The sequence below is a fragment of the Patagioenas fasciata genome, chromosome 1, assembly GCF_037038585.1.
Source record: "Patagioenas fasciata isolate bPatFas1 chromosome 1, bPatFas1.hap1, whole genome shotgun sequence".
Lineage (NCBI taxonomy): Eukaryota > Metazoa > Chordata > Aves > Columbiformes > Columbidae > Patagioenas > Patagioenas fasciata.
The window spans coordinates 1,556,970-1,574,180 of NC_092520.1; the positions used below are offsets into that span (position 1 = coordinate 1,556,970).

The following is a 17,211-nucleotide window of genomic DNA, read 5'->3' on the forward strand; positions in this document are numbered from 1 at the left end:
GGGTTGGAAGGGACCTGGGAAGCTCATGCAGTGCAATCCCCCCATGGAGCAGGAACACCCAGCTGAGGTTCCACAGGAAGGTGTCCAGGCGGGTTTGAATGTCTGCAGAGAAGGAGACTCCACAACCTCCCTGGGCAGCCTGGGCCAGGCTCTGACACCCTCACCAGGAACAAGTTTCTTCTCATATTTAAGTGGAACCTCCTGTGTTCCAGTTTGTACACATTGCCCCTTGTCCTGTCACTGGTTGTGACCAAGAAGAGCCTGGCTCCATCCTCCTGACACTGCCCCTTTCCATATTGATCCCCAGGAATGAGTCCCCCCTCAGTCTCCTCTTCTCCAGCTCCAGAGCCCCAGCTCCCTCAGCCTTTCCTCACACGGGAGATGCTCCACTCCCTCCAGCATCTTGGTGGCTGCGCTGGACTCTCTGCAGCAGTTCCCTGTCCTTCTGGAGCTGAGGGGCCACAACTGGACACAATATTCCAGGTGTGGTCTCACCTCTGGTTCCCAAAACCTTCCTCCTGGCAATGACCGATGACAAGTGACTCCTCTCTGTGCTTTAGCTCCACTTTCCCTTCTCTCTCTCTCTGTAGATGGAAGAGCTGTGGGTCAGAGGGGTGCGTGTGGAGCCATAACCAGCAGAGCTTGGCCCAGCACGGTCCCATCGAGAAGCATCTCGCTCTCTGCCTTGGTGCAGATTGCTGGGGCTTGTGCCTTTTTCACGCCGACCTCGATTTTGTGCATCGAAGCTGCTGTGCAGATGGTTTATACTGGTAATAATGCCACGCAGAGTCATAGTCTGGTGGGTGCATTCTGAGACTTATAGCGAATGGTGACCTGTTTTCTGTCTATAGGCAATGACGTGATTAACTGGTGCTGTCTAGTAACCTATATTAGGTACATACATCTGTTCCGTGGGACTTCTCTCACAGAATCACAGGATGGCTGGGGTTGAAGGGACCTCTGGAGACCCCTCAGCCCAACCCACCTGCTCACGCAGGGTCACAGAGCAGATCACACAGGATCCCAGGGGGTTTGAATGTCTCAGAGAAGGAGACTCCACACCCGCTCTGGGCAGCCTGGGCCAGGCTCTGGCACCTCCCAGCACACAAGGTTCTGCTCATGTTCAGATGGAGCCTCCTGTGTTTCAGTCTGTGCCTGTTGTCCCTCACCATGGCGCTGGGCACCACTGAACAGAGTCTGCTCCATCCTCTGACACCCACCCTGAGCTATTGATCATTGATCACATCCCTCTCAGCTTCTCTTCTCCAGCTCAGCAGCCCCAGCTCTCTCAGTGTCTCCTCATCACAAAGATGCTCCAGACCCCTCAGCATCTTTGTGTCCCTCCCTGGACTCTCTCCAGTGATTCCTCGTCCTTAAACCGGACCCAGTTCTGCAGATGTGGCCTCACAGGGCAGCAGAGGGGGAGGATTCACCTCCCTTGACCTTCTGGTCACTCTTCCTCACACACCCCAGGAACCATTGGCCTCTTGGCTTCTTTCACTCCTTTCACTTCAGGCAGCTCGTTCAGAGTTCTCTGGAGATACCTGGATCCGTTTGGAAGCGCATGTTCCCATAGTGCTTCTTGTCAAACAGCTGAGGAGTCAAACGGAGCTCTCAGCTGTGCTGACGGCACATTTTGAAGGCTCGATCCAAGACACTGAGGCTTCTCCAACACCCCTTCGCTGACAGCTGGGACGTGGGGAGGCTGAGGTGGGATGTGGGAACAATTTCTTCCCCAAAGGGCTGTGGGGCATTGGAACAGGCTGCCCAGGGCAGTGCTGGAGTCACCATCCCTGGAGGGTTGGACAGACGGACATGAGGTTCTCAGGACATGGGGCAGCGACAGGGCTGGGGGAACGGTTGGACTCGATCTTAAAGGGTCTCTTCCAACCTCAACAATTCCATGGTTCCATGGTTCCAACCTCTCAGATCATCCCTGAGCACAGCGGCTGCTCCTCCCTCCCCCTGAGCCATGCGCAGAACTTTGCAAACCCTAAAATCCTGCCCTGACTCCCCCGGAGCAGCTGCATCGCAGCAGAACATGGTGCTGGTGCTTTACACCTGCCCAAACTCACCCCGCCGCGCTCAGGGTTTCCCTGCTGCTCCGTGCCTCAGTTTCCCCTCCCGCACAATCATTTCTCCACCCTGTAAGGGGCTGAGAGGATGACTCGGTATTTCCCACCACTTTATTTCTGCTGAAACGATGGAAAACAGAGGAGCTGTAGGCAGAAAAGGTCACCATGTTATAAACGCAGAGATGCTGAGCCTGCTCAGGTCCCAGCCGCTTTGGGTTTTAATTTATGATGCCTTTGTACTGATTTTAACAACGGCACAAAGCCCACAAAGCTCTTGGTGAGCATTTAATTAACACTTAATTACTATAAATACGGTAAATGTGCAAAGGCAGCAGGTGCAGCCAAGGGAAAGAAGCCCCTAGCAGCGTTTTTTCGCACAGACCATAAATCCTCCCTTTTAAAACCAATGTCTTTCCAGGAGAACTAAGAAACCGCTTTAAAATAAGCCTTGAAATCCAGAAGAGCATCAGGTTTGCACAAGGAATAGAAAGCAAAGGGAACTGGAGTCGCTCCAAGTGAAAAACGTGATGGGGAAGGTGCGTTACAGCGTAAAACCTTCATCTGCATCCACAACCCGCTTACAACCTGGATTATCCCAGCAATTGGGACCTGGATCCCCTCTCACATTGAAAAAGAATGAGAAGAAAATCCACCGATGCTTCAGGGAGGGTCTGAAAGAAGGTAATAAGTTAATTAAAAGGAACACGGTATTTTTATATCATCATTAATTAAGTGGTTTAAAAACACAAACACCCAAATTAGAGGCCGGGGGGAAGCGTTTGCTTACTTCCCTTTACTTTTATAACCATCGGGACATTTGCAAGAGGAAGAGAACGTTGTTTTGTTGTAGAAGGTAAAGACAGAGCCGAACATCCCAGACGGCACGTGGGATTTCATCCCCTAGCTGGCGGCAACTGCCAAGCGGCATTAACGCGGCACCTCTGGAATGTAATTAAACATATGGACTGGAGGTGTCGAATTGGCAGAGCGAGGGCTGTGAAAATTGGGAAACATGACAAAGCTAAAGGACAGGGCACAGAAATCTGTGACAGCACGGCAGAGACCGAAATTATAGTCTGAAAATCACTTTGGGCAGCCTGTTCCAATGCCCCACAGCCCTTTGGGGAAGAAATTGTTCCCCACATCCAACCTCAACCTCCCCTGGTGCAACTTGAGGCCGTTTCCTCTGCTCCTGGCGCTTGTTCCTGGGGAGCAGAGCCCGACCCCCCTGGCTCCAAGCTCCTTTCAGGCAGTTCAGAGATCAGAAGGTCTCCCCTCAGCTCCTGTTCTCCAGCTGAACCCCCCAGCTCCCTCAGCCGCTCCCATCACACTTGTGCTCCAGCCCCTCACCAGCTCCGTTCCCTTCTCTCCACTCGCTCCAGCACCTCAAGGCCTTTCTTAGAATCACAGAACCATTTTGGCTGGAAAAGCCCCTCATGATCATGGAGTCCAACCGCTCCCCACCCCTGTCCCTGCCCCATGTCCTGAGAACCTCGTGTCCGTCTGTCCAGCCCTCCAGGGATGGTGACTCCAGCACTGCCCTGGGCAGCCTGTTCCAATGCCCCACAGCCCTTTGGGGAAGAAATTGTTCCCACATCCAACCTCAACCTCCCCTGGCGCAACTTGAGGCCGTTTCCTCTGCTCCTGGTGCTTGTTCCCTGGGACATGAGTCCTAACAACTTATAATCCCCCAAATCAGCTCCTGTGGTTGGATAAACCCATTTTAGATCATTGCTCTTTACACGGAGGCCACACTCCAGAAATCCAAATAATCCTGCATCCTACTGCAAAGCAGAGCAGGTCACATTTATTCCCTACATAATGTAAGGAAAAGGATTGTGAGTGACGCAGAAAACCAGCAGGCGCTTTGTGTTTGGAAGGGAAATGCTAAGAAATGTTTGAAACTTTAAATTCTCCAAGCCATTCATCTTCACCTCCATGAAATATCTCATTACTCCTCCACTAGATTGTTGGAGACAAGTCCTACCAAGCGTCGGCTACTCAAGGGCTTCTTAATTTTCAATTAAAAGTCAGTATTCATCCAAAATGTGGGAAAGACAAACAGCGTTTTCCCAACACAGCCTAAAGCCTTTTTGTTTTGGCAGGTACCTGAATAAGACACACGGTCGTTATCGCTCTGCTGGTCCCTAACGAGGGTGCTGAACGCCTGTTAGCGTTTAGATGTTTTAATTAGCATTTCTACCTGATTTTAGGCCTGATTTTAGGTAATTATTGCAGCACGACCAACTTTTCTCCCCCGTCTCCTCCTCGCTTTGTGCGAGTCGCCCGTTCTGCTCCGCCGGTCACTCGGAATGGTCACCAGTCGTCACACTCCATCGGTGACCATTGTCCGCGGGGAAAGGTGGGAGGTTCCGCGGCCCGGCCCTCGGCCGAGGGACAAACAAACGGGGGCCCGTTGCTGCTGGGGACATCAAAGTTCAACAAACAGACCCGAACCCCCCGCTTTAAGGAGCTCCCCGAGGAGGTCGGGACTTTCAGCTTGTCACCGGCGCACATCAAAGTTGGCACCACACACGAACTCGGCACACGGAGCCGAAGCGTCGTCGCCCGAGAGCGGATATTCGGCCTTTGTGCGCCGCTTTAATCCTGTGTTTTCCCAAGTCATTAGGCTTTTTTGCTTATGAACTTGTGACTAAGTCAAGCGTCCCCGAGAGGTTGTAACATCAAAGCTCATTCTCCCGCCTGTCCCGCGTTTCCCAAAATTGGATTTCTTTTCCTCCTTTCTCCTCAACTCAAAAACTAATTGAATTTAGTTGTAGACTGAATATATTTAAGAGTGTCTTTAAAAGGTTACAAGAAACCACAGCGATCATCATGGGAACTAAGGCGGGAGGGCACAGCATTCAGCCTTTTTGCTTCAGAAAGGCCAAGCATGAAAGAGCCAGCGATGGCCCCACAGGCTCGGAGGGACGCGGCAGCGGTTTCGGATGGCGGGGGTGGCAAAGTGCCGACCCGCAGTGACACCTCAAGGTTAGGGGACACAGCAGAGGCCACAATCTGCCGTGGAACGGCACCGTCACCTCGTCGGGTTGGCAGAACCTACCTCCATCTGTCACGGGGAAACGGCCCCCTCGGGTTTAGCTCCATGACGCATCCCAAAACAGCCCCGAAATATATGGAAATTCTCCGCGTGACTTTAGGAGAACGCGGGGTGGTTGTGACGTGATTGATCGATGGGGAACGCTGAGGCCAACGTACCTGGAGTTTCTGCTGATCGCCGCCACCATGAGAGGCGTCCAACCGAGCTTGTGCCGGGCGTTGACGTCTGCGCCTTCCTCCAACAGCCTGGAGGGACGAGAGACACGTTCAGGGAGGAAACGCGGAGAAAACATCATAAACTCACAGAATTATAGAATCTGGGATCATAGCATCCCCAGCAGGCTGGAGCTACGGATGGAAACCAGAAATGTCATTTCACAGCTGCCCAGATGATCCGACACAGAAAGCTCAATCAACCCAGTTTCTCATCGGCTCCCAGATCGGAATGAACTGGTGGGTGATAACAAGCAAATGCTGCGATGCCAACCGCCTTGTTTGCTTTATTTTTTATTTATTTATTCAGTCTAACACCCGAAGAACCAACCAGCAGCGCAATGCTGATGAACCTACCATCTGGTGACAGGTTTGGATCAGGGTTTCAGAACAAGCTCAAAGCCCCTGGCAACACGAGGCATTTTGCAGCTTTCTTGCACAACATGAGAACCAGAACCCCAAAAATATGAGGCGACAAGCTACCATTGGTGCTTTTTCTATACAATTTTCTCGGCCTTTGCACTTTTCGTTAATCCCTCCCTGGTACTTTTTAGCAACTTGGATCCTCCATGGCTTCTCCTGGCTTCACCACAAGGTCTCTCTGCCCTTCCTGCGTCCTCGGATCCTGCAGAAACGCTGTGACTCTTAGGTTACAAGCACCATCGACAACTGGTGAATTTCCATGCAAATTTACCTGATTCTTCCGTCTTTCACCGTCAACCAAGGGATCCAAGTAACCTCCTCTCGCCAAAACCCCTCTGGTCAACCTGGGCCAGGCTCTCACCACCCTCAGGGCAACAATTCCTTATATGCAGCCTCAATCTCCCTCCTTTAGTTTAAACCATCACCCCTTGTCTTATCACAACAGGCCCTGCTCAAAGGTCTGTCCCCATCTTTCTTCTCAGCCCCTTTTAAGCACTGAAAGGAGAGATAAGGTGTCTGAATTTGGCCCTTTTCAAATGAATTCCCCTCAGCCTGCTGTGCTGGGGACTCTCAGATGACTGATAAAGAATGCTGGGAGGGAATGAGTGAAAAGGAGCTAAATGTACCACATTCCTCTTCCTGCAGATGGAACAAACACAGAGGAACATCCACAGCTCTACACAAGGTCTCACAGAATCACAGAATCCCAGAATGTCAGGGGTTGAAGGGACCTGGAAAGCTCATCCAGTGCAATCCCCCCATGGAGCAGGAACACCCAGCTGAGGTTCCACAGGAAGGTGTCCAGGCGGGTTTGAATGTCTGCAGAGAAGGAGACTCCACAACCTCCCTGGGCAGCCTGGGCCAGGCTCTGACACCCTCACCCCCAACAAGTTGCTTCTCACATTTAAGTGGAACCTCCTGTGTTCCAGTTTGCACCCATTGCCCCTTGTCCTGTCACTGGGTGTCACCCAGAAGAGCCTGGCTCCATCCTCCTGACACTGCCCCTTTCCATATTGATCCCCAGGAATGAGTCCCCCCTCAGTCTCCTCTTCTCCAGCTCCAGAGCCCCAGCTCCCTCAGCCTTTCCTCCCACGGGAGATGCTCCACTCCCTTCAGCATCTTGGTGGCTGCGCTGGACTCTCTGCAGCAGTTCCCTGTCCTTCTGGAGCTGAGGGGCCACAACTGGACACAATATTCCAGGGGTGGTCTCCCCAGGGCAGAGCAGAGGGGCAGGAGAACCTCTCTGACCTACTGACCACCCCCTTCTAACCCACCCCAGGTACCATTGGCCTTCCTGGCCACAAGGGCCCAGTGCTGGCTCATGCTCACCCTGCTGTCCCCAGGACCCCCAGGTCCCTTTCCCCTACACTGCTCTCCAACAGCTCCTTCCCCAACTTACACTGGAACCTGGGGTTGTTCCTACCCAGATGTCAGACTGTAAGACTCTGCAAACCTTCCTCCCATGGTCAAAAACCTTCACACTGTCTCACTAAAAACTCACCCCGAGGAACAAATATACCAATATAATCCTAAAGTTATTTCCAACCAGCAATATCAAGGCCTAAGGGCTGGCGCGTGTTGCGAACAGAGCTGGACACATTTCTCTGCGCTGACCCGAGAAACCAGCCAGGGAACCACCATCCCAATTAGATCCTAAAATAATCCATGCTCCCCTTCGGATGAGCTTTTTGCCCTATAACAGGCAGGCGATTTCCAGAAGAGGGTTGGACACGAGTGGACGTGTGATGTGGAATCACAGCATCATTTTGGTTGGAAGAGACACTCAAGATCATCAACCAAACTCCAGCACTAACGCACGTCCCCTATGTGGGTAACGGGTGATTTAATCACCTTTTTCTGACCGGAGTATTGATGATGCTCTGAACTGCTCATCAGGCACTGGACTGAGATCCAATAGCTAAAAAAAATAGAATAGTAACTTGTAGACTTTATTCATAGCTCCCAACTGTCGTTCAGGAGGCCACGACCTCTGTCAGGGATCAACAGCACCTACAGATTTATGTTCTCTTTACCAGGGTTACAATGAAAAGTTTAATGGTAACAATAAACAATAGGTCCCTGCTCCAAAAAAAGTTGGATATTTGATACTATAAAGTAGCACAACAACAGATATTTGTGCAGAATCTGTACCAGAGCCGTGCTGGGCACATTTCCACAGTACTAATGGGGGCTGAGTCACCAAATGCTCCTGAGAAGTCCAGATCAGGGGCTCCAATGGATTCGTCCTTATGCCTTCTCCTTCCACCACCTCAGCCTGCAAGCCAATGGTTGAACGTGTGCCCAGGTGGCCAAGAGGCCACCAGCATCGTGGCTGGGACCAGCACTGGTGTGGCCAGTGGGCAGTTCTGGGTCCCTCAGCTCAGGGCTCAAAATGGCGGCGCCAAAACCACCTCAGGGCTCAAAATGGTGGCCCCAGGGGAACCAAAATCACCTCAAACACAAAATGGCGGCACCAGGGGCACCAGAATCACCTCAGGGCTCAAAATGGGGGCCAGAGGGGTGGTGGGATCACCTAACAAGAAAGGCCTTGAGGTGCTGGAGCGTGTGAGAGAAGGGAACGGAGCTGGTGAGGGGCTGGAGCACAAGTGTGATGGGAGCGGCTGAGGGACCTGGGGGGTTCAGCTGGAGAACAGGAGCTGAGGGGAGACCTTCTGATCTCTGAACTGCCTGAAAGGAGCTTGGAGCCAGGGGGGTCGGGCTCTGCTCCCCAGGAACAAGCGCCAGGAGCAGAGGAAACGGCCTCAAGTTGCGCCAGGGGAGGTTGAGGTTGAATGTGGGAACAATTTCTTCCCCAAAGGGCTGTGGGGCATTGGAACAGGCTGCCCAGGGCAGTGCTGGAGTCACCATCCCTGGAGGGCTGGACAGACGGACATGAGGTTCTCAGGACATGGGGCAGAGACAAGGGTGGGGAATGGCTGGACTCCATGATATTAAAGATCTTTTCCAGCCCAAAGGATCCTGTGGTTCTGTGATAAGCATGAGCTGCCAGACAGCTGCTCAAAGCAGAAACACCCCCTGAACTCTCCGGTCCTCGTGTGTCACCGGGGACAGCCGGACACACGGACAGCAGATCGCTATCTCCCGGATCGCAGCTGTGCGCGCGGGGGCTGTTTGCACTCACAACACACCGGTAATTCGGCCGGACCTGATCCGCGGGCGCTCGCAGCGATGCTCTCGCTCGGAGGAGAAATCCACACCGCGGCTCCATCTGTGAGGAACCTGCTCCTTCCCATCAAAACCTCCCACCTGCAGCCCCCCAGGGACCAGCCCCAGCTCCCCCAAAACCACGGGGACCTGCTAAGACCCCCCACATCTTCCTGTGTCCCCTCCACGCACCCCTTTGAGAAACCCTTTTAGAGCCATCGCGACACCCGGTCACCTTCACTCCCCTCTTAGAGCGCACAACTTATTTCTTAATTTTGTTTATATTTCCTTGCCCCCTGGGTCGCTCCGCTGCGAAAATTTGGCTTTATTTCCACATATTGTGAATTTTAAGATTGTTTTTCTCAGGAATGGGAACTGCAGCCGGACACTTGAGCATCATCAAGTTTGCTGGTGACACCAAGCTGGGAGGAGTGGTGACACTGGAAGCTGTGCTGCCATCAGAGACCTGGACAGGCTGGAGAGCTGGGCGGGGAGAAATGGAATGAACTAGAACAAGGGCAAGGGTAGAGTCTTGGATCTGGGCAGGAACAACCCCAGGTTCCAGTGTAAGTTGGGAAGGAGCTGTTGGAGAGCAGTGTAGGGGAAAGGGACCTGGGGGTCCTGGGGACAGCAGGGTGACCATGAGCCAGCACTGGGCCCTTGTGGCCAGGAAGGCCAATGGTACCTGGGGTGGGTTAGAAGGGGGTGGTCAGTAGGTCAGAGAGGTTCTCCTGCCCCTCTGCTCTGCCCTGGGGAGACCACCCCTGGAATATTGTGTCCAGTTGTGGCCCCTCAGCTCCAGAAGGACAGGGAACTGCTGGAGAGAGTCCAGCGCAGCCACCAAGATGCTGAAGGGAGTGGAGCATCTCCCGTGTGAGGAAAGGCTGAGGGAGCTGGGGCTCTGGAGCTGGAGAAGAGGAGACTGAGGGGTGACTCATTCATGGGGATCAATATGGAAAGGGGCAGTGTCAGGAGGATGGAGCCAGGCTCTTCTGGGTGACAACCAGTGACAGGACAAGGGGCAATGGGTGCAAACTGGAACACAGGAGGTTCCACGGAAAGAGAAGCAACTTGTTGGGGGTGAGGGTGTCAGAGCCTGGCCCAGGCTGCCCAGGGAGGTTGTGGAGTCTCCTTCTCTGCAGACATTCAAACCCGCCTGGACCCCTTCCTGTGGAACCTCAGCTGGGTGTTCCTGCTCCATGGGAGGATTGCACTGGATGAGCTTTCCAGGGCCCTTCAACCTCTGACATTCTGGGATTCTGTGATTCTGGGATCTCATGAGCCAGATGAAAGGAGTGGAACCTTCCCTTAAAGCACTCTACAGCCACTAAAAACTACTTTTTAGCTCGCTGCAAGGCTTTTTGTTCCCTCTGCAGAGAAAGGGCAGATTGAACAATGAATTATCTCCATTCTTAGATAAAAAACTAATGCAATAAGATGCCAGCCTGGCAGCCCAACCTGTTAAAACGTGGCGCGTCCAGCAGGAAGGACGCTGGAGCCTCTGCCGCGGGATTCGATTACGGGCTCGGAACCAAGAAATTAGAATCAATCAAGTAGTTTTCCATTCAGAAATGTAGATAATCACCAGCATCTGGAATGCCGCACGACAGAGCCCGGCGAGAGAATTACCAGCATCACATCACCCACCGTAATCCGCATTGACATTTCATTTAGAAACCGGATTTTTTTTGTTGTTTAAAACCATCGCGAGACGCTCAGCAACTTAACAGATTTTTCTAGACAACTGAACTTTATGTTCGGGGTCTTCAAGCCTATCATTAATATTTTCCCCCCGCCTGATTTAATGCTCTGACAATCGATAAAGCGACGACCACTGCTCAGAGCCGAGACGGCCAAATGTATTTACCAGGAGGAGCATTTTGTTTTTAATTAAATAAAAGCCGCTGATCAATGTTTTGGATGTTTAACCAGAGATGGGCCAGGACACTCACTCGTATCTCCCGAGCAGTTTTAGATACTTCAATCAGCACTGGTTTTGGTGTTTCTTACAAGAATTGGGGCTGGGCCACCACCACTCGATTGCTAGAAAACCCCTGAAAAGCGCTTTTTCTGTTTGCTGCTGTGTCTGTGTTTTAAGGTTTTTGGAACCAAACCTCTAATTTTTTTAGGGTTTTAGGGCTGAAAGCTCATCATCTCCTCCAGAATGATTCTCCCAGCAGGTTATAGAGCACGCGAGCGCCAAGTGACGGCTCCCACTCTTTGATGGAGGCAGGAATGGGGACATTTCACACAACACCCCCGGCTGCTCCGGTATCTGCACCCACCGCTTTGTGCCTACGTCCTATTTTACCTCGAGACAGCAGCTCCCAAATCTGCAGCGCTTTGATCCACCCAAAGAGAGATGAAAACCTCCCGAGTCGGCCGCGGCGACGAGCCCTTTTCCCCCCGGACAGATGTGCCTCCTATTCACCCCGCCGGCGGGGTTCTGGGTGACTGAGTCGGTGACACGGGGCTGGCAGCCGGGCCCAGAGGGCATGTTTGAGTTTGTGCTCAGCGCCCGACGCTCCCTCCCGACAGGTGGAGGAAGAGGAAGCTGGAAACTTGAACTTTTACAACAACAATAGCTTCTGTTTCGCTCACGGACGCTTCGATGTGTCCCCCCCGGCGCCCCGCCGGAGCCTGTCCTCAATATGTCACTGTTTAACGGCAGGGGTGACACCCGCAGATGCGCTCATGCTCTTGGGATGCGCTTTGCTGAGGAGGGAGGGATGAAATACATCCAAACCCAATATCTCCGAATAACCAAAGCGCAATCCCTGCTAGAGGCCAGGGAAAGGATCTGCCTGCTCAGGAGGACACGGTGAGATGGGAAAAAGGCTTTGATCTTGCTGCTGTCTTCGCAGAGATCGCTGGGGTCTCCTTTTTAACTCCTCGTGATCATCTCAGGGCTTCACGAAAACGCACGAGCCCGCGTGATGTTGGGCAGAGGCTCAGGGAGGGACAGACTTTTGAGCAGGGCCTGTTGTCATAGGACAAGGGGTGATGGTTTTAAACTAAAGGAGGGAGATTCAGGCTGGACATGAGGAGGAAATTGTTGTCCCTGAGGGTGGTGAGAGCCTGGCCCAGGTTGGGCAGAGAGGTGGTGGATGAACCATCCCTGGAGACATCCCAGGCCAGGCTGGACGGGGCTCTGAGCAACCTGAGCTGGTGAAGATGTCCCTGTCATGGCAGGGGTGGCAATGGGGGAGCTGGGAAGGTCCCTTCACCCCAAACTATTCTCTGATTATAAGGTTTGTTGAGGACAAACTCCCAGCCTCTTGCTGGCAGCTCTGCCATCGCCGTCCCAAAGCCCACGACACTCCTGTTGTGCCCACGGCTACTCCACCTTTGTATTTTTGGTGTTTTTAGGTTCACACCACCCCACAGGTGAAACACCCCCAAGGGCCACAGCCTCACCCAGCTCTGATCTGCTCGCAGCCCTGCGGTGATGGGGACGTTTCCACACCAGTGCCTCAACCGCACTGCCTGGAACACCTGAGCCCATCACACTTGCCATCCCGCTCTGTGTGTCCATAACCCATCGCTCATGAGGGGGAATTATCGAATCACAGAATCATTTTGGTTGGAAAAGCCCCTCAAGATCATCGAGTCCAACCATAACTCACCCCTGTCCCTGCCCCATGTCCTGAGAACCTCCTGTCCGTCTGTCCAGCCCTCCAGGGATGGTGACTCCAGCACTGCCCTGGGCAGCCTGTTCCAATGCCCCACAGCCCTTTGGGGAAGAAATTGTTCCCACATCCAACCTCAACCTCCCCTGGCGCAACTTGAGGTCGTTTCCTCATTGCAACAGGTTTTCTCTCACTGTCTCCTTTTTTTAGGTTATATTTCTGGTCAAGACACAGGGGAAGAAATTGTTGCCCTGAGGGTGGTGAGAGCCTGGCCCAGGTTGGTCAGAAAGGTGGTGGATGAACCATCCCTGGGGACATCCCAGGCCAGGTTGGACGGGGCTCTGGTTGAGCCGGGAAGTTCCCTTCACCCCAAACCATGCCATGATTTTACGGTTCTTAAATCCTTAAAGAACAACAAGAAGAGAAGAGACCAACACAGCAGCGCAGCAATGAGTCAGAGACAACAAGACGAGCGATTCCCAGTTGCTTGACCAAAAAGGAGAAATCACTGTTCAGGGTGACTCGGCTCTTTCTGCACCTAAAAATCAGCCTGGAGACAGCAGAAGCGACACGGAGCACCCTGCCCCACCAGCACGTCTGGTGGGGAGCGCCTGGTCCGCTCCAAACCTCGTTAACACGCAAATTTGGGCGGCTGCCCGCTGGTACAAACGAGCCGGCTGACACACGCGCCGTGTTTCCATGAGTCACAGCCGTCCGGCGCCTCGGAAAACACTGCTCTATCATATTTACGTGGCGAGGAAACGCTGCTGTAAGCCGGCGCTTTGGTGGGTGGTTTATTAAGAAACAAAGCTGGAACACAGAGAATCAATATTAATACAGAACACAAACACAAGGGGGATCGAGGCGGTAAATCTTCGCGGCTTTGCGTCCTCCGAACGTGCGGAACAACGGAGGCTGAGGGGAAATTAAACTATCCACATTAATTAGGTGTTATCTTCTGTACCGGCTAACACCGGGAAGGGATGAGCTGCATGGGCAGATGCGCCCAAAGGGAACGGCCAAGGAAAATAACACGTTCCTGGGTCTGGATGAGGATTTCAGCCCCGTTTCTCACATTAAGGAAGGTGGTAAAGGTGAGAAAACCTGAGAGGAGACAGAGGGAAGAGCACAGGCTGTGAGGCTGGATCCCATAATAACACCAAGGTCTGCGTTAACAGGAGCTCTGCCGGGATGGCTGAAGGTCTGTTCAACCCCATGGACGCTGCAGCTGGGGAACAGCAGCTGGAAAAGGCCCTGGGGGTGTTGGTGGCAGCGGCTGAACATGAGCCAGAGTGTGCCCAGGGGCCAAGAGGCCACAGCATCCTGGCTGGGACCAGCACTGGGGTGGCCAGCAGGCCCAGGGCAGTGACCGAACCTGTGCTGGGACCTGGGGAGGACAAAGCGCGGATCTTGGGGGTGGTTTTGGACCTGGGGGTTCAGCTGGAGAACAGGAGCTGAGGGGAGACCTTCTGCTCTCTGAACTGCCTGAAAGGAGCTTGGAGCCAGGGGGGTCGGGCTCTGCTCCCCAGGAACAAGCGCCAGGAGCAGAGGAAACGGCCTCGAGTTGCGCCAGGGGAGGTTGAGGTTGGATGTGGGGAACAATTTCTTCCCCAAAGGGCTGTGGGGCATTGGAACAGGCTGCCCAGGGCAGTGCTGGAGTCACCATCCCTGGAGGGCTGGACAGACGGACATGAGGTTCTCAGGACAGGGGGGAGGGACAGGGGTGGGTTATGGTTGGATTCAATGATCTTAAAGGTCTTTCCAACCCAAATGATTCTGTGATTCCAGGTCCCCATCACACTTTTTGGGAACACAACCTCAAAGCACGCATCAGGGTGCTGGACTCACTCTCTTCTAAGGACAAACTCCTTTATTCCAAAGGACAAAAGGGACGGTGTTATCCTAAAACCCCTTCAGCTCCCATCCCACAGCCCAGCCGCTGCTCCATCCCCGCTCGGATCCTGTCCCTGCTCCGTTTTCCCTCTGCCCTTCAGCACCACTATGACTTAACTCTCCCCACACACCCATTTTCTGCATTCAGACCCAGAGGTCGCATTTCCTAATCACCCTTCGACGACATTTTAATGCAATAAAGCACCAGGACAAGTCGCGACCTGAGCAAGACCCTTGAGAAAGGCCAGTTCCCCTGTTTGTGTGGCAAGAGAAAACCAGCCCCCGGCGGCAGATGAAGAGAGCGCGGAGCAGAGGACGCGGCCCAGGGAATTATAAACATCTGGCTGCTTTTTGTAACACTCTTTTGATCCGAAAGAATGGAATAATGAGCAATATCGGCGAGCGCAGGAGCAGCACCACGTCTCCGCTCAGCTTTTCCAGGCACGGCCTTGCAGGATGGGTTTGGAGAACGACAGAGGACACGCGTCTGGAGTCGCTGTGCGGGCTCAGCCCTACAAACCACCAGCGTTTCGCTGCCTTTAAGTTATTATAACGCGATGTTAGGCCACGGGAGAGGATTTGAATGAGTCTAAAGCGATATTAGCAAACTCCGTCTCGCTCCTGGGCTGCGGAAGCTGGTTGTAAAGCAAAAAGGAGTCGGTAGTTGTCACAGCAACAGGTGGGAGCTGCAAACACGGGGGTTTTAGCAGGGAAAGCGGTTCCTGGGGAGCGGGAGAGGCCAGAAACGAAAGGAGAGGATGTGCAGCAAAGCCAACAGCCCTTCCCGAATCCGGCGGAGCATCCTTCCCTCTGCTGCTCACAAATCACCCAGACGGCCCCTTAAGCAGCAGCTTCCTGCAATTAGGAGCAGCAGAGCACATGTGCCAATTAGCTGCACGCCAATATCCCCTTCGGTGCTTGATCTAGGCCAGATCTCAGCCCCCGGGGGTGCAGAATGCGGCTGCTTCCTCCGAGCATCCCCTCTCCTCCCCGTGCTGGCTGGGAAACCTCGGCGGGGAGAAAAATCAGGTGTGGAGAGCACAGGAAAGCAGCAATGTCTGCTCCTGGCCCACACGAGCTGCCAGGCCCTGCAAAACCTGAATTCTGTGCTGGGTGGGAATGGGAGAGCTCAGCCGCACGGGGTTACTGGGAGAGAGCAGGCAGGACGGGCGGGATCTGCTGGACAAGCTTCTCAGACTCTTTTCGGTGTTTTCAGGAGGGTTCTCAGTCTATTCTCGGTGTCTTCAGGAGGGTTCTCAACCGCTTCTCGGTGTTTTCAGGAGGGTTCTCAACCACTTCTTGGTGTTTTCATGGTTCTCAGCTGCTTCCTGGTGTTTTCAGGAGGGTTCTCAAGCACTTCTCAATGTTTTCAGGAGGGTTCTCAGATGCTTCTCAGTGTTTTCAGGAGGGTTCTCAAACTCTTCTTGGTGTTTTTAGGAGGGTTCTCAGTCTCTTCTTGGTGTTTTCGAGAAGGTTCTCAACCACTTCTTGGCGTTTTCACGGTTCTCAGCTGCTTCCTGGTGTTTTCAGGAGGGTTCTCAAGCACTTCTCAGTGTTTTCGGGAGGGTTCTCAAACTCTTCTTGGTGTTTTTAGGAGGGTTCTCAGTCTCTTCTTGGTGTTTTCGAGAAGGTTCTCAACCGCTTCTTGGTGTTTTCAAGGTTCTCAGCTGCTTCCTGGTGTTTTCTGGAGGGTTCTCAAGCACTTCTCAGTGTTTTCAGGAGGGTTCTCAGATGCTTCTCAGTGTTTTCAGGAGGGTTATTAGACTCTTGGTGTTTTCAGGAGGGTTCTCAACCACTTCACAGTGTTTTCAGGAGGGTTCTCAGACTCTCCTCAGTGTTTTCAGGAGGGTTATTAGACTCTACTTGGTGTTTTTAGGAGGGTTCTCAGCTACTTCCTGGTCTTTTCAGGAGGGTTCTCAAGCACTTCTCAGTGTTTTCGGGAGGGTTCTCAACCACTTCTCAGTGTTTTCGGGAGGGTTCTCAACCACTTCTCAGTGTTTTCTGGAGGGTTATTAGACTCTTCTTGGTGTTTTCAGGGGGGTTCTCAGCCGCTTTACAGTGTTTTCAGCAGGTTTGTTTCCCCCCCACAGCTCCGGACTGAGGCCCCAGCACCCGCCAGAGCTGAGCTCAGATCTGTCCTGCCTGCAGATGGATTTTGTTAATCAGCGAATCACAGACTCACGGATGGTTCGGATTGAAGGACCTTCAAAGATCCCCCAGTGCCACCCCTGCCATGACAGGGACATCTTCACCAGCTCAGGTTGCTCAGAGCCCCGTCCAGCCTGGCCTGGGATGTCTCCAGGGACAAATACATTTGTATCTGAAGTAGCAGAACCTGTACTCTAATAAATGGAGGTAAAAAGCTTTGCAAATATAAACTTCACAAAATGAATCGTGGTACTGGTGTAATCCAAGCACTGCAATCAAAAGGAGGAGGATGGGTTGGAGAGGAGAAAGAGAAGGAATCTACATCTCTCAAATTTGTTTGACTTCCTAGGAGACAAGCTGCACTTACATTTAAACAGACATGAGCAGAAAGCAAAAAGCACAAGTGATGGCTTTAAAAAGTTCCCCTGATTTGAAAAAAGAGCAATGAAGAGAGAAAATCTTCTCATCATAGCACTGACATCAACCCATTCACCACATCCCTGAATTTACCCCGGGAGGCACCTGCTGTGCCCATGGGACACGGTGACACATCATTCCTAAAGGACCCTCCTCGGCCTGAGACATTTTAACAACTGCTTGAGGTT

The 17,211-nt window shown here is 52.9% G+C and overlaps 1 protein-coding gene across 2 annotated transcripts in view; it reads right to left on the reverse strand.

Annotated features, from left to right (window-relative positions):
- CLPB (ClpB family mitochondrial disaggregase) overlaps window positions 1–17,211 on the reverse strand; it is an 84,015-nt gene that overhangs the window by 61,508 nt on the left and 5,296 nt on the right. For both annotated transcript variants that reach the window (XM_071811587.1, XM_065835084.2), the window contains exon 3: window positions 5,295–5,381. In XM_071811587.1, the coding sequence (XP_071667688.1) occupies window positions 5,295–5,381 (87 nt within the window). The remainder of the gene's footprint in view (window positions 1–5,294; window positions 5,382–17,211) is intronic.